Source organism: Oxyura jamaicensis, chromosome 1 (assembly GCF_011077185.1).
Source record: "Oxyura jamaicensis isolate SHBP4307 breed ruddy duck chromosome 1, BPBGC_Ojam_1.0, whole genome shotgun sequence".
Lineage (NCBI taxonomy): Eukaryota > Metazoa > Chordata > Aves > Anseriformes > Anatidae > Oxyura > Oxyura jamaicensis.
This window is the reverse complement of record NC_048893.1, coordinates 132,282,908-132,304,869: the sequence shown is the minus strand read 5'-3', so window position 1 is coordinate 132,304,869 and position 21,962 is coordinate 132,282,908. Positions and strand designations below refer to the sequence as shown.

The window sequence follows — 21,962 nt, the reverse complement described above, 5'->3', positions numbered from 1 at the left end:
TCTTTTTACAGTAAAACAGGTTAATGAATCATACAGACGAGACGGAATTGGGGTCAGCAAGTAAAACTACAAGAATATGATCCAGGGAAACAAATATGAACCAGCAAAACTTACCTGCCCTTCATTAGTGAAAAAAACATATTTAAAATGACCTTTGTTGGAGAAGATTCTGAGTCACAGGTAAAGCCAAAAAACATACAGTTCTCAGCTTAGATTAAATAAACAAAAACTCTACCACATGACAAAAGGCTGGGATAAGAAATAGATGCCAAACCAAATTCTTTACAAATACCAAATTCTTTAATGTTAGCAAGTGTCCTGAGTATATTTTAACTGAGCAGTTTTTTGATTCATGTCTAAGACATGACTAAAAGCTTGCCAGGGCCTATTGCAGTGTTCTTCGCTTTCCATTAGCAGTTTTTGAAAGCACATGACAGTGCTTAAGGAGAGAAGAACATCAATGCACACAATATAGATTTAAGCCAGGCAGAAATAAAGCACAAAACTGTTAAAAACCCCATAAGTCGTCCCTACTGTATCCAGTCATTTCTATACCTACATATTTACCTCTGCAAGATTAACCTATCTAGTGGGTAAGAAATAAAATGTAACTGGACCAGGAGAAGTAATTTAAAACCAACAGCTAAATATTTTTTGGTAAAAGCAGACTTTTGAAGTTCTTGATAAAGATGGAAAAAAAGATTTAGTTTAATGTGCCTCACGTCATAAGAATATTGTTGGTGCTAAGAAATGATTGCAAAGATTGAAATGAATGTTCCGGACAGCATTCAGGTCATTAAGTTGTGAAAATGTCAAAGCAACTAGGGTAATTTAATCAAAGTTTAATGAGAAGTTCAAGTCAATGCTTTTCAGTATCAAATCACTACCTGAAAAGAACTGGAAAATGTACTTCTTGGTACTACTTCTATGCCAACTGAAATATTTTCCACCATTTGTGTCTTGCTCTGGAAAGACTTAGCTCCTGAGAAGAAGGAACAGTTGTTTTTCTACTCCTCTCCCTTTCATCAGTTTTTGGATGAAGAACCTGTACCTCCTCCCACCATAAACAGAAGCAAACTAGGTTTAAACATTTAAAAAGTTATAAAGGTTTATTAAATGAATCCAGATTTGACAGATATTACATAAATTAAACAGCAATAAAATTTTACTAGGGTTTATGTACAGATCACAGTGATTTTCATTGTGCAATGAGGGCTGACTTTATAACTTTGAACAGTACTTATACATGTGAGCTACAACAAGCAACCAGCAACATACAACATTAGTCCAAGTTAACCTCGCAAGTCTAGCGTTTCAAACTAGTTATGTAGTACACAAATGCCTGCTACCATTACCACTACTTACTACCACAACAGTGTATTTATAAAGCAGTCAGGTTTGCCATAGAAAAGTGCAAAACATGGGAAGTCTGTACACAGTACAGTACAAAAAGAAATCATGCTACAGTCATTGAAAGCTGAAAAATAACTCTATAGCATAGGAAGCACTGCATCACACCTCTTCTGAATGGTAAGCAGATGGGCTGAGGAACAGCCATATCTTAATTGCTATCAAACCTGCAAAATCCCTGTTGATCCATTTAAACATAGTTCAATACCTATATTTTGATCAATTAACAATGAATTTTCTACAGTGGAAGATCACATTAGTTAAAGCTCAGTAGCACACATATTCATTGATCAAGCTAATACACAGGAAAATCTACAGCGTATTCTCCATTTAAATCATGAAGCATTTTCATCATTTGGTTACAAGGCAATTAAGTTTACAATGCACATTTATCACTTAAAACCTCAAATTGGGCAATTAAAAATATATTTATATAAAAAACTCAAAAATAAAGATTGCTTTTTAAATGTTTAACATTCTTGTTCACCAAAGCAGAATATGAAAGGCCTATGGGCTCTTGCAAAAAAGAAGTCCTTATGCAAAAGTCTATATGCAAAAACACATGTTAACAGAAGCAAACATAATAAAATGAAGTTCAGGGAACAGAAACTTGAGTGGAAAATAAGTGTTCTAGCTCGCTTAAAAAAATAAAAACCAGAGTCCTTAGTGCAGTATGTATTTAGGAACTTCTACTTGAGCTCTCAGACAGAACTATGTTAGTGGTCCATGAAGTCCCAAGCAAAGGCTTAAAAATAAAACAAACTCACTTGTGCAAATAAATAAAATGGGAAGGTAATAACAGCTCATTAATTTTAAGATTGTAGAGAAAACCGATCATTTAAGATAACATTTCAAAAACAAGGTTTCTTATTATTTTAATTAAAAAAATTGAAAGTAGTTTTGTACTAGAAAGCATGTTGACGAAGTCATTAGTTAGGCATATGTACACATGGCTCTGAAAATAACGTGAAGTTAACTGATTAGCATTATTAAGAAGATTTTACTTGATTCTTTAGTCTCTATCATAGTGAGTGCATCCACTGCCAGCAATGGATAAAAGTTGCAGAAAGAAAATCTATTTCCTGTTGTTCAAACACTCAAAATTTCTCACCACCAATATAGCACATTAATCAAATGCAACTTCATTTCTTCAGCTTTGAAGACCTAAACTCAGTGCAGTTTTAAATTTGAAAACAAAACAAAAACAAACAAAAAACCCTCAAATTTAGGACACTTGGTTGTTGCAGTACATACAGTTTTAAATAAAAAGCTGCTTTTGTAGCTTTTTGTATTCCATAAAATATTGAAAGCTTACACTTAAAAAATGTGCTTTCTTCTCTTAGACAATGTAAGCTGTTTTTACATACTTCGGTTCCTCCAACTGTTTTGGAATAACTAACTCCAGAGATACAAGTAAAGTAGACCAGATTCATTTCTCGGGAGAACAAGGTAATTTTACCATGTTAAAGTATAGTTTTCTATGGATTTTCCTGTATTTTATTATATATAACTACACAGCTTTCACTGATCATCAGCTGAGGCCATCAACTTGCAACACTTCATAACATCAAGATGACACTGTAATATTCCGGAGCTATTGCTTTGAAGCAGCACAATTTTGTTACATATTGTACATTTTTGCCAGTTATACAGTCTCTTTAAAGGTTAAATTTGATCAAGAAATAGATCTAATAAGCTAGAAGTTGCAAGCTCTCAAAGTACATCTACTATTTTACTAATCCTCTGCACTGTTTAGAGAAAGACTTTCTTAAACGAAATAAAATGGAGATAACTTTTCCATCAGGAGACCCCAGCTGCATATCTGTTGTAAAGTTATAAACACATTAATTTTATCAGCTATTAGTAAAATGACTTCCTTACGAGCATTCAGAATTTAGCTCAGAAAAATTAATCTTTGGCCTCACATTTCTTACGGCATTTTGGATAAATACAGAAAACTGTTTATAGGAGAAACTGTCTGTGTCATCTAATTAAGTAGTTTTATGTAGAACTCTTAGTCACAGTTGTAAAACTCCAGTGAGCTGATGAGTTTTTGGGAGAAAAAAAAAAAGGAAGATCTAAGCATTGCAGCTTTCCTAAAAGTCAGATAAAAATACAACATCTAATGTATTTACTTTTTGAAATCAAATCACTTCAATTCCCCTGCATTAAAACAAGAATCATGATATGAAATATGAAAAATCTTGAATTGTATACAATTTACCTTCATGTTTATGTGTATTCATATACATAGATACATACAGATGCACATACTGTTACTTGGTGCTACTTAAAATGAAGCAGTACTGCAAATACTTCCTAAATACAGTGTATTTAATCTGCTAGAAAGCTGTTAGTAAAGTATAAAAAAAAAGATTCCTTATGGCTAAGGCTTGAACTCTGTACATATGGAATTCCTGGCAGTGGAGACTTTAGGAGATTTCCAAAAGCAGAAGCAGAAAATTCAGGCTCTAATATATATTTAGTATTCCCTCTGATATTCGGAAGTGCCAAGCATTCAACAAGCATGTCAATAATGGAAAAGGTCTGTTATGGCTCATGCTTTACATGTGAAGAAGATAGCAAGCTTGAGAGAACACAACCCCTTTAAAAGCCAGTGAGAGCCCTTTTATGAATATGCACTGAATTGCATGTTTACAGATAGCTGACGTGAGGAATTACTTTTCAGACAGTCTACTGTCACTCAATATCCTGGTTTATAGAGACATCTCTGTAACACAACTTCATTGATTAGCCATTAAGATGTATCTTAATCAACAATAAAACATACCCTTGTCTTTCTGCTTTCAAGTACTGTGGTTGAAAGTGTGAGGCATTGGAATTTTTAGGTACAAATCTTATTTAAAACTTAATTATTTTTATTTTATTTTTTTACAAAGAATTATAAAATGTATATAAGATGATGAAAAACTCATTTTTCCTTTTAAGATTTTTATCCCTAGAGAACTTCTTGAAAAACATTATTTGAAAAATAAAAATCATAGACTCTGCAAAATACAAAAATTTACATCTTTGCACAGTTCCTGTGCTTTAGTTGTATTGTATTCATTATATACATATACACTAATTTGTGCTTTTAATTACACAAGTTTATTATAAACTTATAAAATTAAATCTATGAGTTAACTATGCAAAAAGGATCTGGGAATAGCAGGAAACTTAACTAAAGCATAACTTAAAAAAAATCCTAATATACCATTTTAGTCAGTCTACTTCAGAGTAGACTATCAATATTACAGTTTACTAAACTAATGCCAAATGTTTACAGCTAAAAATTATTCTTGCCTGCCTCCAATTACTTAGATATTTAAGATATTCTCATATTGATATCTGAATGCAGTATCATTCTCATTCACAAAGGTGGTCTTCATTGAAATATGAAATCCATTTTTCTTCAGACTTACTCTTCGCTTCAGTTTCCTTCCAGTTTCTAAGACAAAAAGCGGTGAAAAAAAATATAAAACACAACACAGTGCATGTGAATTGAATGTAAATTATCAGCCTTTCATTGTTGTAAGACAAAATCCAGGGTATAAAATTAGACAACGTTGTTCCTCAAAATAGTCTTCACTCTTAACACAAAAATCTTGCAATCAAGAAATGAACGTGACTGTTGTGTGTCAAATCAATCTAGATATCTGCTTTTAACAAGCTATTGAAATTTTTTTTTTAAGGATGAAAGGACTTTAAAAATATCTGTAAGTGGATAACTATCACTATAGGAACAGCAAAGCCTATGATATAAATTACCTCCATCATTCGGCAGGCTTGCTTTACAACATATTATTCCGAGTTTACTTTATATTGTCTATTACTATGGCCAATTCATGTTGGTATTAAGAGCTGTATGGAAGCATTAATCACTCTTATTAATCAGAAGATGTAATTCCTGCACATAGCTCTCACTCACAGACTTGCAGTGTTTTGAAATGAGCTCCTGACATTTGGACATACCTCGTCCAGTGCATATGTTGCATTCAGAAGTTCTTGAAAATTTCTAGATCTTTAGGGGGTACTGGAGGCATTTTATTCCAGTCATCTTCAGGATAAGCTTCAAAATTGGAAGTATCTCCATCATTCGATACTTTCGGCACTATAGGAGGCTAGTCAGAAAAAGCACAAAAAAAAAATAGTACAGTTTCTCAGTCAGCCATTCACCACCATATTAAAGCAGACGTTCTGTAAAGAACTAAGAAAAGAAGGGGGGGTGGTTGGTAGGGATGGTGTACATACTGATAGAGGTTCGCTTTCACCAATATTGATTGGTGTGAAAGAGAAAAGCTTACAGCAACACAGACAGGTTCCAAAGCTTTATCTGCAGTTAAATACTCTGGTTAAGGGACACTTACAATGCAGATACTTATTTATTTAGCACTCAAGCTCTAGCTGCTTTGGGAATGGAAACTGGCCAAGGAAAGTTACATAACAGGAAGAACTAGAAAACAAAGCAAAACAATATTCTCCATTTTCTCAAAAGCCTGTCTTCCACCGTCTCTGAGATCTAATCTGATTTTTTTTGGCCTCTTAGTTTGAAACAATGCCATTAGCAGGTTTCCAAATGGAAAGAAAGGGTCCTTACAGACAGTAATGACCAAGCTTCAACCAAAAGCAAAGCCCTGTTTTGGCAATATGGAAGTCACAACGTACTGCACAGATACTTAAGAAGATGGACAGAATCTGCTCTGTTCCAGAAGTTCAGCTTCTACTCACTGTGTTTAAGCAGAGTTCCAGAGAGACTGTACGAACCAGGGGTACTCAGAACAGCGCTCCAGATCCTAATCCCTCATAACCACAATCCTCCAGCATACCCAAACATTTTTAATATGTGCAACTGCAAAAACAACTTGAAAATGTATTTTCAAAGGTTCCTACGCTGGGAAAACTACCCTAACTGACAGAAAACTTCAGAAATGCTATTTCTAAAGTCACGGGAAGATGCAGCCTGGCCTAAATCCACTTCAATCTGATCTTGCTTTCCAAAAAGCCAAACAACCTCAAGGCCTGTAGAGAATGGATCTTCAAGAAAACTCAGAGATATCTGCTTCACCACAGAAGATGTCTGATATTCCTGCCTCTCTGTAAGCATACTGACAAGAAAACAAGTTTTGTGAAGTGGTACAGAAAAAGAGAGAGAAATTAAGACTGACAGAATTATTTTCTCTCTCCTCTCCTAGCCTTCAATGTGTAATTTGCCTAATACTGACATTTGAGATCTTATCAGGACTGTGAATCAATGTTTCATCTGTACAATAGGACAATTTAGACTTTTTAAGAGAGAAAATGGAGCACTGTATCCATTATTTCATATTTTCCATCTTTTCATCAGTATGTAATAGAGTAAGATTTTGAAAACTGATTCTGCCTCTAACAATAACAAAGTAAATTTCTAAGCCAATTTATGTCTTTGATCTGAAGTATAATTCAACAGCATCTCAGCTTCTAACAGTTTAATTCAATCATCACTTAGAATAAGAAACAACATCTTGAATTCATAATCTGAATGCTACAGTGACCTTTTTAAAATAAAAATTTTGCACAACAGGTGTTTGTATGCAAGACTAACATTCTGGTTTTTAATACTATTTGTTTGTTATCTATTTAGTGATACAGTAGATTGTCATAAACTTCAGAGTTGAAATACTTTTAAACATATGATCTCAAGATTTGTGTTCTTTGCAGATTTGCATGACCAGAATTTACAGTAATTTGAAAATTGTGCCTTAATTACAATGCCACTAGGTAAAACATCAACTAGATATAGCAATCCCAACATAAAAAAGAAAAAAATCGGCTACAGTGTTACTTTAGGATATTGTCTACAAGAATACATCAAGAACATTTTCATCTCTAAACTATGTCCACAAACTGAATTTAAGATAGCTACCCAGAAATTCATTCTAAGAAATTCTTGCAAAGAAAACTAAAACCAAACATGTAATCAGTAGTGGACTGACTGTATATGGCAATCTACAGTACTAAAAATCACTGCTATAAGAAACTGTACTAGTCAGAAATTTCAGGAAGGAAAGAAAGAAGGTAGTTTTACTTCCAAAGGTCTTTAAAAAGCATTTTACAATGTTGATAGCTTTCACAAACATCTGCCCTCATATAACACAGATTCAGTGCTGTTAAAAAGTATCTTAGAATTACATTCATAAATCCTTCTCTTTCACCTTCTCTCTTCCTCCTACTCCCATATGCTTTACATTTTATTAAAGCATTTACCTGAGTTGAACTTGGCAGAAAAAAAAAATAAAGCTCAGAGTAAAGTATTTCCACATATATCACAGAATCATCTAGGCTGGAAGAGACCTCCAAGATCACTGAGTCCAACCTCTGACCTAACACTAACAAGTCCTCCACTAAACCATACCACTAAGCAAGAAACAACAATAACAACAACCCCTCATCTCTGCAACAGTAATTACATACAAAACCCTACAACTGAAAATTAAAGTTCATCGTATGTAATGCTAATCAACTTGGGAAGAACAAACTAGGGATTTTTCTACCTTGCTATTTGTAAGAGTATCATAGACAAATTGCACATAGACAATCACATAATTTAATTCTGTAGTGTAAAAGGACAAAAATGCATATAATTATTGATGTGGGCCTATACTAGTCACACACGCATGTGAACACATACAGAGCAACAAATCCTCAACAGAATAGTTTAAATGAACAATTTCTTGTTGCCATGTCCTGTGCAGTATTTTGCAGAATGTACCTTTAGTCTCCTTTGAGGTACAGCATCCCAGTCTATAGACCTGAACCATCGATGTCTCTTCACATCATCTGCTCCATTCTTTAAGAAAAACAAACAAACAACCCAACCATTTAATAAATTATACGTATGCCAAGACATGTATTTCATCCTAAGAACTGTGGCATTAAAACAGGCTAATGGTTCATTTAACCTTACCTCTTTTTTCTCAGGTGATAATCAATAAAAAGAGTCTACAGGATAAGTTTATAGTGTTACTTCCCTAACAGATCCTGAGTTCCAGCAATAGTCTATTTTTTTTTTTCTTTCAGCATTTTTCTGACACAAGGGTGATGAAGATTAGCCTTTAAATATCTACAAAACCATTCACTGTGGTTCCATTTACTTGTTTTCTCCTGTGTTTTAGAGAATGCCTTTTATTCAGATACATTTTCTAGAGTAAGATTTAATTTTTACATTAATCAAGAAAATAACTGTGGGTTGATGGTGTGTAAAGTAAACGTTAAGCCCAGGAAATACTTCTAACAAATATTACAGATGTTTACTGCTGAAAACAAGAGGTTCAAAATACTGCTGTAAAAGTATACATATAAAGCCATTTATTTTCATTTTAGACAAACAGTTAAAGACCTTATTGTCTTGTAATGATTACTTTATCTTGGCTGACTTGATTTTGTACAAAAAGAGCAAAAACGTCATTTATTTTTCAAGATAAAACATTGTTCAAGCACATACTCATTCTCAAGGATCAAAGCACTAGGAAAAAACAGCAGGTTCTCTGTCTCAGGTCTGGTCACAGTTTTAATGCACAGCATTCAAGTTACCACCACATCCAGCCCCATGGAACAAAAAATATTGTACTTTTTCTTGTTCTTGTTTATTTTTATTTTTTCAGTTTTACATGAGCTGGGACTATCCCTGCACCTATCCAAAAAGGCAATAAGGAGAGTAATATCTCTCTCATTGAATGTTTCATCCAAAAATGTCCAACCAGATATAATTTTCTCTAAACCAACTTTGGTTACAGAAAAGGATCAGATACTGGCCCACTGCCACCCAGCCCCAAAACCCCACTTCAAATTGAAACAATTTTTGATTTTGATGTTTTAGCCATTTATAGTAAACAAGCTAAAAATACCTCAAATAACCACAGACTAAAAAATACAAAGGCAACCAACCACATTCCTTGTGTTGTTCAACCCCCATCCCCCGCCTCCCGGTTTGAATAAACCAAGGTTTGCTTTTGTGTTTGTTTTCCTTTGAAACTATCAAAGGATAAGAATTTTAATCAGCCGATAACTTCCTAAATTTTGAGCTTATGAAGGTCTGATATTAATCTCCCTCCTCCCAGTAGGAAAATACTGCAAAAAGTTTGGAAAGGTAAGGAAAGTACTTATTTTCCAGCTATTAGTTTAACTTTGTGCTGTAAAAAAAGGTTCTGAAAAGGAACGTCGGACAGTGGGTTCTGGGGTCTGCACTTGTATGTTCAAGGAACCCGAGTGACTGCATCTTTTACCTTCTTCAGTTATGTGCAACATAAATCATGCTTTGCAACAGAAATCAAACTTCTGACCAATCCTGGCCAAAGGAATGGAAATTTTAGCTGTCTCTAAACAACTGGAAGATTACTAAAGCTAATTTAGGTATACACAACATTGTGACCACAGCAACCAACAAATACAGGGCTAATGTATTCTGCTAGAACGGTGTATTAACCTACAGTAAATTCTGAGGTGCTTTGTCTAGTCTGTTAATGTACCCAAGCTAGTTCACATACAGCTGATTTCTCACAGCACGACCAACCATCGCTGTCACATAGCTGCAAAATCAAGTAAGCTCGTTGTCTTGACATTAGAAGTAGTATTACAACAGCTCACCTCACAGAATTCACAGGATTGCTTTTTGTGTCACTTTGGCATATCACAGGTAGAGATGTATTTCTGAGGTATGTTGGGATGCTACCTGAGACTTGTGGGCATAGCTTTGTCTTTTAAGCTATTTCCTCCTAAGTCAAATCGTAACAGGAAGAGTTATTTGCCCCAGTGCAGCCCCACAAACAAACTGTCAAGACAATGACTATACATCACAGTGCAGAAACAATTTCTAGAGGCTTGATTATTTTAAGAATATAATTTGTTTAGTGTTCCTTCTGGGATTAAACAACTCCAAAGAAAGAATGAAGTTATCTGGCTCTCTGGAGGACTAACAGGACATAGCATCATGTTTCTAGTCTAACGCAAGTCTTCAACTGTACAAAACACAAATAGAATTGGTCGGGGGGGAAGGGGTATGGGGGGACAGAAGGCAGAAAAGACTATCATGAAAAATAGAATTAATCCAAACATTATGAGTACAAATTCCAGAAATGCAGAGTTAAAGTTTGCATTTAGGATTGCACAAATGAAGTCATGTATGGGAAAATGTATCTCAATTTCATGCTTATAAAAACAAGAGCTATTATAAATATTTCCTATAGAATTCTTTCAACCTTGTGCATTACACCTAACATTTTATGCTTACCTTCATATTTCCTAACCGTCTTGTCCTGTCAACCACAAGCAACTTCTTAATAAGGTCTCTGTAGAAAAGAAAACATGTCCTCTGTTAAACAAAAGTAATATGTATTTGAATGTCATATGGATGTTACAAAACATGAGCATGCTTTACTTTGGCTAGTTAAAACTGTGTATAATTTACCCATTAATTTCTTTTGTATTTCAGAACAGTTAAGAGTCAGTCATAAAAAGGAGTAAAGTGTTCTAAAAGGAACTTACAACATTATCTCAAGCTTTTTTCAAAAAACGAAGAACACACATATCTGTTTCCTCCTCCCCAAGTAGTACCATATCTGTCTTTGTATTTTTGTATTTTGCTGGGCATTCCAAATCTCAAAATGGATCTCAAATCTATTTGGCAAAACATAACTCTAATACATACATTTTTATACCTATAGATATATATAAATATATATAATAGATAAAGTCACACCCTCAACTTTATACATTCAAATCTAAATTCTGCAGAAGTTAAATATTCAGAGAAAACATGGAAGAGCTGGTCATCTGTCTAAAACTAGTAAGATCTGTAAGTTTCATTTCAATGAAAATAAGAAGCTTCCTCTGAGCTTCTAGTTCATTGAACAATTCTACATAAACCTAAGTCAACCTTTTAAAAGATGAAAGTAAGTTTAGACACACAAAGACTTCCATTTTAAGAGCAAAGTACTTTAAGCGCCAAATAAATCCAACACAAATCAAAATGAGCATCACATTTTTCTGAGTGAGCTTGATTACTTATGAGTTGGGAGAAAACGCATTTTCTTATTTCTCAAATATTTTCTATATCAATTATTATTTTGCTATATATTTTAGCACAGTATCATTCTGCTTTCTTAAGCTACCAATGAGATAAAAAAGTTTAACTGCTACTATTGTTTCTACAGCCTCAAGTAGACCTGAAAGATGAAATACCGCATGACACGCTGCAGATCTAGAAAGTATGTCTAATTCAGGTTTTTAACTCTGCAGAAGGTTAAATAAGAATATTTGCAGGAAAAAAAAAAAAAAAAAAAAAGGGCAAGCATTAATGGCACACCTCTCCCTCTCCACCCTTGGTTATAATACCTACTATCCCCAAACAAAAACAGTATTATGTCTTGTATCCTAGAAATCGCTCAAGTTGTATGCATGACGAACATATGAGCTCACAGAAAATGTGTTGAACTGTTTCAAAAGCTGTTGTATTTGGCAGGGATATAGTTCTAAAACTCAACTAGAGAAATATTCAATTGACAGATACAAGGATAATAAAGAAATCAAGGCAGAAAGCATTTTTTAAACCTTCATGATCATTTCAGACAATCAATGTTTGGATTAGGTTAAATCATGTGACTGACTTATATTGACCTTCTGGGAAATACCTCCTTCTAGTTCTTCATTAAGAAGACTATTTCGTATGGTAAAAGCTATAAAAATGGCTTTAAACAGTCTTTTCAACTGAAGTAGGACTGAAAATGAATCCAGAAACCCAAAACTAGATTCACAGCCTATATGGCCAAAGCTTAATCATGGAGCTTTTCCAGTATAACTAGAAAACATTCAATGGATCTTTCTTGGCTTACTTCAGAAATTCATCTTGGAAAAGCAAAGCTAAACTCAGTGATGTGTGTTGTCACTAAAGATAAACACATCTGCTGCATTCAATAGAACTAATATCCATCAACTTGAATAAATAGACAGTTGAGTGCTTCTTTACTTTGTAGTTTCTCTAGAACAATTTTGAAACTATCACATTAAAATCAGTTGAATAAATATGTTGCTGTATATTTGTGGGGAATGATTCTACATCAAGGCCATTCCAGGCTAGCAATCATTAAACTGCTGTAGCACTGATGTTTCATTTGGCATTTTAAAAATCTGTCTTTTCAAAGAGAAGCTTACAAAAGCAGAAAAGAAAAATATAAAGAAATAATTCATAAACTCACTAGTGGACAAAGAAATAGGTGGAGCATAATTAAGCTTTATCAGAAGTGAAGTAATGCAAAACTCTGCTGACACTAATTTCATAATTTCTAGTTCATTTATTTATCATCATCTTCATAACAGAAACTGCTCTTAGCAGAGATCTGCACTAGTGGCCCAGTGTGTTATGGACTTATATATGGGGCAAAGGACTTATATAAAACATCTGATCAAATAGCAAGAAGGTTAGCAAAAGAGACACAGTAAAAAGCAATTTGAAAAGAGACTAGCTCAGGCCAGAAGAAACAGCAGATCATACTACACTGCAAGACAGTGATCACACAGCAAGAGGAAAAGCAGAAGTGGTATGAATTTGAAATGTAAAATACGCATGTGGAGGGGCAATGGGGAAGAAAAAGGGGATAGAAAAATGTTAACAAGTAAATTTCTGTTGTACATCGAGGTAGGGAAGTTTCCCAGGGTTCAACAACAAGACAGACAGTTTTGCTGCCTAAAAGCAGAGTGTTTAAATTCAATTGTTATAAACACTGTATAGCATTAATATTTTGAACATCGCATGGATGTGACAGATGGGACACAAGACAGTCCTCATACTTGCTGAGATACCAACTGTTAGGAAGGAGAGAATGAAAGCAAAAGGGTTGTAAGGAAAAAGTAGACTACCTTATTAGGACAAAATCTTAGCAAGCGCTTTAACCTAATTATGCAAAGATGTTAGACTATTCAGTTCTGCATATTGTGATTTAAAAGAAATTTTAAATCACAAAAATGGTTGAAGAACGGTTGCTGGAACAAGAGAGACAAATTGTGCTCACAATTCACAGCAGGAAAGCAGGTGAAGCCAATGGATGAGATCACCCACAACTGAAGTGTTAAAAGAAGAAAGTCCAAGCCAGAATCCCATGAGACCCCTTAAAGGCAGGAGTGTAATGGGAATGAACTGCCAAGCCCAAGTTGAAAGAACATCTGGATACGAAAAACTAGCAAAGAGGTATATCAACAATTACGTTGATTAATGTATCCTACAATTCATTGATGGTCATGTCTAGTCTGAAGAGCAAAGCCTGCATATACATGCCTACTATCATAACTAGGAATCTTTACAGCATCAATGTGTCCTCTGGATAGTAGAGCTAAGTGTTGGTCTGTGAATGCTGAGTCCAAGCAGAAACTAACAACATCTCTACTTTTAAACGCTTTCACAAGCTGATAGTGATAAGACTCTAATTTGAGCTGTTTACCTTCTGGTCACCCTCTTACACTTTAATGCACACAATATGACTGGAGATGCAGTCTTTTTCCTAAGTCAGACTGGGTTATGAAAACCAGACAAGACTATCCTTATTGGAAAAAGGATAGAGATAGTAAAGAAAAACTCATTTAAGAACAGACATGAATGACAGATGCTAATCAGCATAATCTGATGCAAATAGGCTTGATTAAGTGAACCTGATTATTCAGTTGAGGATTTAATCTTTCCTAGACTGTTAGTTCTGCAAGAGAATTCCTGAAAGTTCAGAGGATATAGGATAGATTAAATTAGATTTGCCATACAACATTTTATCTATCTACCTATTGGTAACATTAAGCAACTGCCATCTCTACAGGCCACTTCAAAAAAATTAAGCTGGCTATGTAAGAACAACTTCCAGCCTTCACTCATTCAAGTCATCTCTGCTTCTGAGTAGAACCTTCATGAAGTGCTTCACTGCACTTCAGAGCCTCTAATATTTACTAGTGATTACTTCTATTATAGAACCTTCAATTAGGGAATTTTTAAATAGGGGAAGAAAACATTTTATCTGCAAAATACTTGTAATGATTGAAAAATATTATGCATGTCTGTTTTTTACTCATTTTTAAAACTTCATATCAAACCAGGGCCCTGCTATTGGAAGCGCAGTTTTACACTTGAAATTTAAAGTATCAAAGACTTCAAATAATTGTGTCAGAAGTTATTTAACTGGTACTTATACATACAAAGGAACAGTTTAGTGTCCTCCTCCTGCCCATTTAATTTTTATTCATGCTAAATCACCTCCTTTTTTTTTCCCTCCCACATCAAAGAGCTTTGTGCTAGGTGGAAAAGTATTTAATATTCAAACAGAAAAGTATGAGACAGATACAACCAGCGTGAATTATATCTCCAGCTTGAAATCTATCAGACATAATTTTATTTCAACTGCAAAAGCAAATGTGATCTAAAACATTTCCTAACATGCTGTTCCAGAAAATCAGAATCTGGTATCTGATCTATGAAGACAGATCCTTTAGAAATAATGCTCAGGAAGTATTCAAAACATAAAAGACAGCGTTGGGAGTCACAGACTTACTTTACATATAAATCCAAATGCCTTGGGAAATCTATTTTGCCAGCAAGAATCTTCTGATATATACCAAATGGATTGTCATCAAAAAATGGAGGAAACCTGTTTTAATACAACAAATTTTTAGAGGTTAGAAAAAGAATCTGCAAGAGTCCTACAAACGTTATGATGTTATAGTAATTCTCCTCAGAAATAGTTCATTACATTGATTTTTTTTTTTATTTTAACATTTTTTTTCCATTTTTTTGTAAGGCTTCAATCATATACTAACTTGACAAATTATCAAACCATACTGAGGCTGCTATTGCAAAATAGAAAACATTTTTGTACACATTCAAAATAGAATTAAGAACGAAGTATTACAAAAGAGCTATTTGTTACATTAATATATTAAAATAATGAAAGAAACTTTCAGTGTTTAATTAAAAAATGTGTCTGCATTTACCTATAAAATCCAAGCCTATACTTTCCAAAACAGGATCATTTTTCATCTTGTACTGTAACCACAGTACAAGATGAAAAATTATTAACTAGCCTCCATTCAAAGTGTCTAAGGCCTCACATATGAATGGACTGTCCAATGCAGTTATTTATTGTACTTCTTTAATTCAAGTACAGGTTTTATTAGAGAAGGTTTAAAGGAGACAAACTGTTCAGAACCTGAAAGTCTATCAAAGTATAGCTACCTTTTTTGTGTTGGGCCAGATAAAGTACTTATTTCCTAAGCTCTCCAGAACGATCATCACATCAAGATGCAATTAGAATTCTACACTTCTTATTTTCTAAAGAATTCTCTGTAAAGTTACAAGGTAACAAATATACTGCTTCTTGTCTCACACCTACAGTAAGAATTGAGATAAGTTTCTGATTCCTGCAAGAGGATCAGAGTGCAAGTACATCAGTACATGCTCAGCTTAGACCAAGTGCCAAGAGGTTTTCAGAATCGCCATTTTAGAAGTTACCGCAGAAAATATTTCAGGGGAATGGAATAACTAACCATTCATTCACTAATCTCAGTCCGACCTTGACTTCCATAACACGACCGAAGTATCCCTTGTATGCTTCTGTCTCAAAACTTTTACCAAATAGAAAACGGGATTTTGAATATCATCTATACTAATTAAGTCTAAATACTACTATGGTCCAACACTTAAAATGTTACTTTTTAAACATTTATATAAACATTTATATAAACATTTTATATTTTCTAAGACAACTGTGTGCACACAACAAACAAGGGTGAAAACTTTTCTTCATTTCATATTCTTTCCTTGATTTTATGTTGCTCAAAGTAGCCTATTCCTCAATAAGTACTATACTTTATTCCTACCACATAAATGTTTTCAGAAGTACCAAGTGCTTCTTTGTTTAGCTGATGGTCAAGTGGATTAGCATTTCCTTTTATATACTCAGTCACAGACGGAAGGTCATACTTCAAAGCACAGAAAGTCATAACTACCAAACTATCTGGTTAAGAAACGACTGATTATTTTTTTTTATTATTATTTTTTATTTTTTTATTGTTCAGAAAGCTGAGTTTCATTAAAAAAAAAAAAAACTGGATAGTCTCAGCTGGAAGGGAACTGGATAATATGAGGCTCAGGAAAAATGTGTTTTTATAAATTCTTGCTTTGACAGAAAAGAACTTGGAAAACGTGATAGATTTTTATAATGGGTAAAATTTTTGCATACCAGAGACTATCATGTGAAATTTCTTTGTTAGCCATGCAACATCTACGTCCTTCATGTTCTCCAAAGCAGTGAAAAATAGTAGACTCGATTTCCAATTTTGTATCTTGTATTGCATATTAGCAAATGTAATTGCGTTAAGTCAATTAGAATGAGATCTTGTAACTACGTAGCATGACGGTGACAGATTCAGTAAGCAGACTGATGTGAAATGCAGATTTTTTTTCCCCCTCGCATCTCCAAATGTTTTATATACTATTGAGATGTATAATAAGAAGAATAAGGAACTTACATATGCTTTTATATATTTGTATATGTTAAAATTGCTCATTGAAAAATCGTAAATTATTATGTAATGAATTCTTTAAAGAAAGCAAATCACATTTAAATATGCAAAAATTTAATGTCAATACTGCTCAAAGTGTATTTGACCTGTATGCAAAATGAGATTAGCATAGTAAGATTAGGTAATTTTCAAACTCAAAAACCAGCCAACTTGACTTTGATAATACATGCAAGTAATCAATCTGCAACACATTGCACAGATTTCTGACAAAACAGTGCAAATATTGTGCTGGAAGCTACCCTATAAATAAACTAAAAACCCCTTGAGTTTCAGACTGTCTTTACACCACAAGGCAAATACAAACAGCTGCCTTTTTTCCACCAACTAAAAAGAAGCTAAGAGTTCTCTGTATATGGGACAACAGCTGCAAACCATTCCTTTTGGTAACTGATGCATAACAATGGCATTGACATTGGTCTCAAAGTTAATAGATACTTTTAGCACTGAAGAAGAGATGCTGCAAAACCTCAAGGGAAAACCATAGAGGTCTGAGACTATGAAACTATAGACACAAATCATTATCTACCCATAAACAATAAACCAGCATATCTCACATATACCTACTGAAGCAAAATCAAAACAAAGTCCTCATTAAATAAGAAAATTCAGTTAGATATGTTTCTGGTAACAGTACAATCAGGATCCAACACATTTAGCATGTTAACAAGTATATTTTAATCTATGGCAGATTGTAGCAGAACACAGTCACTCAAGTATATAGATTTTTCAACTCTTTCTATTGACAGTTCGTTTAGATTAACTCAATAAAGGACTGATGTTATAATCTGTTTTGGAAAGATTTCTTCTCACCCTCAGTTTTCCCTGTTCTTTCTCCTTCTCATATTTGCTATCTTAACCCTAAATGGGACCTTGCCCTAAATCTAGAATGTGCAGAACTTGAATTCCATGGGTCTCTAGGGATTAAGTTAGACAAATAATACACTGCAGAACAGGAAAGTGTGGTTTTATTTTGTTTGTTTGTTTTTAGAGAGACTATTTCCTAACACACATATCTCCGTATTCTTTTCAATTGCTTTTGGGGTTCAGAGAGTAACTTCAGGAAATAACTACCAAATGTTTTAAGTTATTTATTTTCAGTCAGTAACTTAATCTTGAAGTCAGGTTTTGTTCACCTTCAAATAATTTTCCTGTTGTTGAGGTTTAACCTGGCAGGCAGCTAAGTGCCACTCCTCCTGCTCCTGCCCAGTGGAATGGGGGAGAGAATCGAGGAAATAAACAAAAACTCATAGCTTGAGAAGAGCTTAATAAGACAGAACTAGAAGGGAAAATAATAAATATGATAAAGGAACATACAAAACAAGCGAGGCACACTGCAAATGCTTGCCACTCACTGACTGATGCCCAGGCAGTCCCTGAGAGGTTGCCACCCCCAGCCAGCTCCCCCCCCAGTTTCATTGTCCAGCATGATGCCACATGGTATGGGATATCCCTCTGGCCAGTTTGGGTCAGCTGTCCCAGTTGTGTCCCCTCCCAGCTCCTGGTACACACCAGCCTCCTCACTGGCAGGGCAGCATGCGAAGCTGAAAAGTCCTTGGCTCTGTGTAAAGCACTGCTCTGCAACAACTACATCAGTGTGTTATCAGCTTTACTGTCATCCTAATTCCAAAATGCAGTACTGTATGAGCTACTAGGAAGAAAATTAACTCTATCCCAGCTGAAACCAAGGCACCCATTTCTTAAATCTTTCCTTAGTTTGAAAGGAATAAAAAAATAACAGAATAACCCCACCAAAAAAAAAAAAGGAAGAAAAAAACACAAAGAAACACTTATGACTGTTTTTGCATTAAAAGTCTTGACAGTAAATACCAAGCCACATCTTGAGTTGTTAAGGAAAAGTGCTTTAAAACATTGCTGCTGACAACAGCCATGAAAAGCTTGTAAAATGCTAAAAGCAAAACCCTTGTATGATACCCTGCCCTCTTAAAGAAAAGATGGATAATAGTCTCTGCTCCCCCCAGCCCCAGTCCTTGAAACCCCAAAATCTTAAGAACAACCAGACTTTGACAGAGGCCCCACCCAAACATTAAAAAAGTGAAGCAGTGAAGCATATACACACATCATTATGGAGAGCATACACACACACCTTTATTAAAGCAGAAATAGTATAATGATATGCAGGCCGTTATAAAACTACTTGCAGCAGACAGCTGCTCTGTCAATCAGCCAACATAAGATCTCAGTCGCCTTTTAGAAATGCAAAATTTACCTCTATCACTTAAGAATCTCAATAGCCAAGCTGTTTGCATTAAGTTAGGGGAACTGAGATCTCATCACACTATGTCAAGACGCAGAAGATCCTACACTTTGAAATGACTGCAGCTGCTCCCTCCCCTACCCCCCTTTCCCCCCCTTTTTTTTTTTAAAAAAAAAAAAAATAAGTATATACCCATCATACTTCAGTGCCATGCAGTTTTGAGGTCTCACTGACTCCAGAGATGAGAACTTGTTTGAGTATCAACTGTATTCAGTATGTTAACTTAGGAAAATAGCTAACAGTAAATTGCTACAGTAGCAATAGAAACATTTTCCTAAGTTAACATTCGGAAGAGAATCCTACCAACCTCAGTAAGGCACATAAAGGAAAAACACCCAATTTGCACTTACACTGGGACTGCACAGACAGAACAGAAAGCTGATATTCAGTGGTCCCACCAAATCCTGTGGCAGGAAGCGAAATTGCTGACTACAGGTGGCAGATTAACTTCTACGCTAACATTACAGCCTCAGACGCTTTTATCTTCCTGCTGTCTAGGACTAAGATTAGTGGCAAAAAGGCTACTGGGAATCTCATGTTCCCTTCATCCTGCTGAGAAGGGAACAAGAGAATCCCACCCCTACAGGTCGCTGTGGAGGAAAGGTGAAGCCTGGCCTCTGCACAGATCAGCCTACACAAAGTACCAACTTTTTATTAGATCATTCAGACAACCCCGCCTGGATCAGTAGGAAACACTACTTTTCTGTGCCTTTTCTGCTACGAAATTGCCCTGAGATTCAAAGCAAACATATGTGCAAACCTTTAGGACTTTAAGAAAGCAAGCAGCAGGCAGTGGTGCTGCCATGAGATACAGTTTTGATGGTGGGCTCCTTCACACCAAATCTACGCTGCAGATTGGAGCTCTGAGGCGATCATCCATCATGGACTCTCTGCTGGACTTGCTTGCCCAAACAGCACAACCCTGAGCTGATGCCACTGCAAAGGAAGTCACTGAAAAGTCACTGATGTCACTGAAAAGGAAGAACAAGCCCATGGAGGTATGCTTTTGTTCTGACTTTGCTCCATGGGGCTGGAGATCATAGTCATAGAATCACTAAGGTTGGAAAAGACCTTCAAGATCATCTGGTCCAACCATCACCCTACGACCAATATCACCCCCTGAACACCCCCAAGGACAGTGACACCACCACTTCCCTGGGCAACCTGTTCCAATGCCTGACTGCTCTTTCAAAGAAGAAATTTCTCCCATTTTCTAAGTTAAAACCTCCCGTGGCGCAACTTGAGGCCATTCCCTCTAGTCCTATCGCTAGTTACCTGTGAGAAGAGGCTGACACCCAGCTCCTCACACCTTCCTTTCAGGTAGTTGTAGAGAGCAATAAGGTCTCACCTGAGGCTTCTCTTCTTCAGACTAAACAACCTCAGTTCCCTCAGCCACACGTCACAGGACTTGTGTTCCAGAATTAAAGGTCATAATGACAAACTGACACACAGCCAGCATGTGAGAAGGCACCAAGCACACAGGCATCAGTACCCTGACACTGAAAGAAGTCCTAGAAACTATAAAACAAATTGAAAATATACCGTTTCTTTGGAAGCTGTGAAAAGTTTGCTTTCCCCTGCACTTACAAGTCCAAAACAGTTAAGTATATTAATGCCAGAAAAATCTCTTTAGTTTTATTTTCTAAATTCTGTGAATACTGCTATGAAACAAATTTCCAAAACACCAGAAACAACATTCTCCCCACTAGTTATCCTAGTAGTAATGCTGATACATGGTGGTTTGGTTTTTGTTTTTAAACAAAGAAGCTGCTGTTTTTTAACAGCTTCCTGATTCCTTTCATAAAAGACAGAAATGAAACTGATAATATTAACTTTCACCAAAATTTGCTCTTCGGAGTATCACAAATAGAACTAGTAAAGAATCATAACCAGTACACACACACTTTGACACAGTATTCTTGTCATATAGCAATCGTTACCACTTACCCTGACAACATCTCAAATATAAGAATTCCCAGGGCCCACCAATCCACAGCTCTTCCATGACCTTTGCTTTGGATGACTTCTGGTGCAAGATACTCAGGAGTGCCACAAAGTGTCCATGTCCTGAGGAAAAAAAAAAAAAAAAAAATAAATATCTGAAAAGACTGTTGTGATGCTGTCCGGTTCTCCTGGTATAGAAGGTGAAATACGGAAATTAAGAACTTCTTGGCTGCAGGAGACATCCGTGCGCTGAATTTTCCTGAGTGCTATAACCTCTATACATTAGGTTATGCATTGCTTTGAAATTATTAACAGTAGTTTTTACCCTGGAAACAACAGACTCTTGGGACTACTTCTGACAGGCCCAGAAAGCTGCAAGATTATTGGCCACCAGGAAAGATTTTTGCTTAGAAAAGTAAAGGGAGAAAGGGGGAATAAAATAGTAGCTTAAATCAGTAAATAGTAAGATTCCTTTTACAGTCTCTTATTAAGTAAGATGTTTTTCAAATAGTATTGAAAGTATCACTTTCACAATAACCTTTGTAAAGTAAATGTTTTATATTTTCAATTATTTAAATGATTTACAGAGTGTTAATAAGCAAGTTTGAATATGTTTGTTACTTTTCTTTTTTAAAATATTGTTTAATGTCTTGTTTTTACTCATAGGTTTCTTACTAAAAGCCCAGGATAAAAAGTGAGATTTATTGCTATTTTATTGAAATGTTTATTTCATATTCTACAA

General features: G+C 35.1%; 1 protein-coding gene across 3 annotated transcripts in view; it reads right to left on the bottom strand.

The window, feature by feature from the left end:
* Positions 1-1,086: 1,086 nt before the first annotated feature.
* PRKX (protein kinase X-linked) overlaps positions 1,087-21,962 on the bottom strand; it is a 58,669-nt gene continuing 37,793 nt past the window's right edge. For all 3 annotated transcript variants that reach the window (XM_035310270.1, XM_035310354.1, XM_035310436.1), the window contains 6 exons: positions 21,224-21,343; positions 14,973-15,068; positions 10,679-10,736; positions 8,162-8,239; positions 5,386-5,534; positions 1,087-4,861 (listed from right to left, as the gene is read on the bottom strand). In XM_035310270.1, the coding sequence (XP_035166161.1) occupies positions 5,409-5,534; positions 8,162-8,239; positions 10,679-10,736; positions 14,973-15,068; positions 21,224-21,343 (478 nt within the window). In that variant the 3' untranslated portion in view covers positions 1,087-4,861; positions 5,386-5,408. The remainder of the gene's footprint in view (positions 4,862-5,385; positions 5,535-8,161; positions 8,240-10,678; positions 10,737-14,972; positions 15,069-21,223; positions 21,344-21,962) is intronic.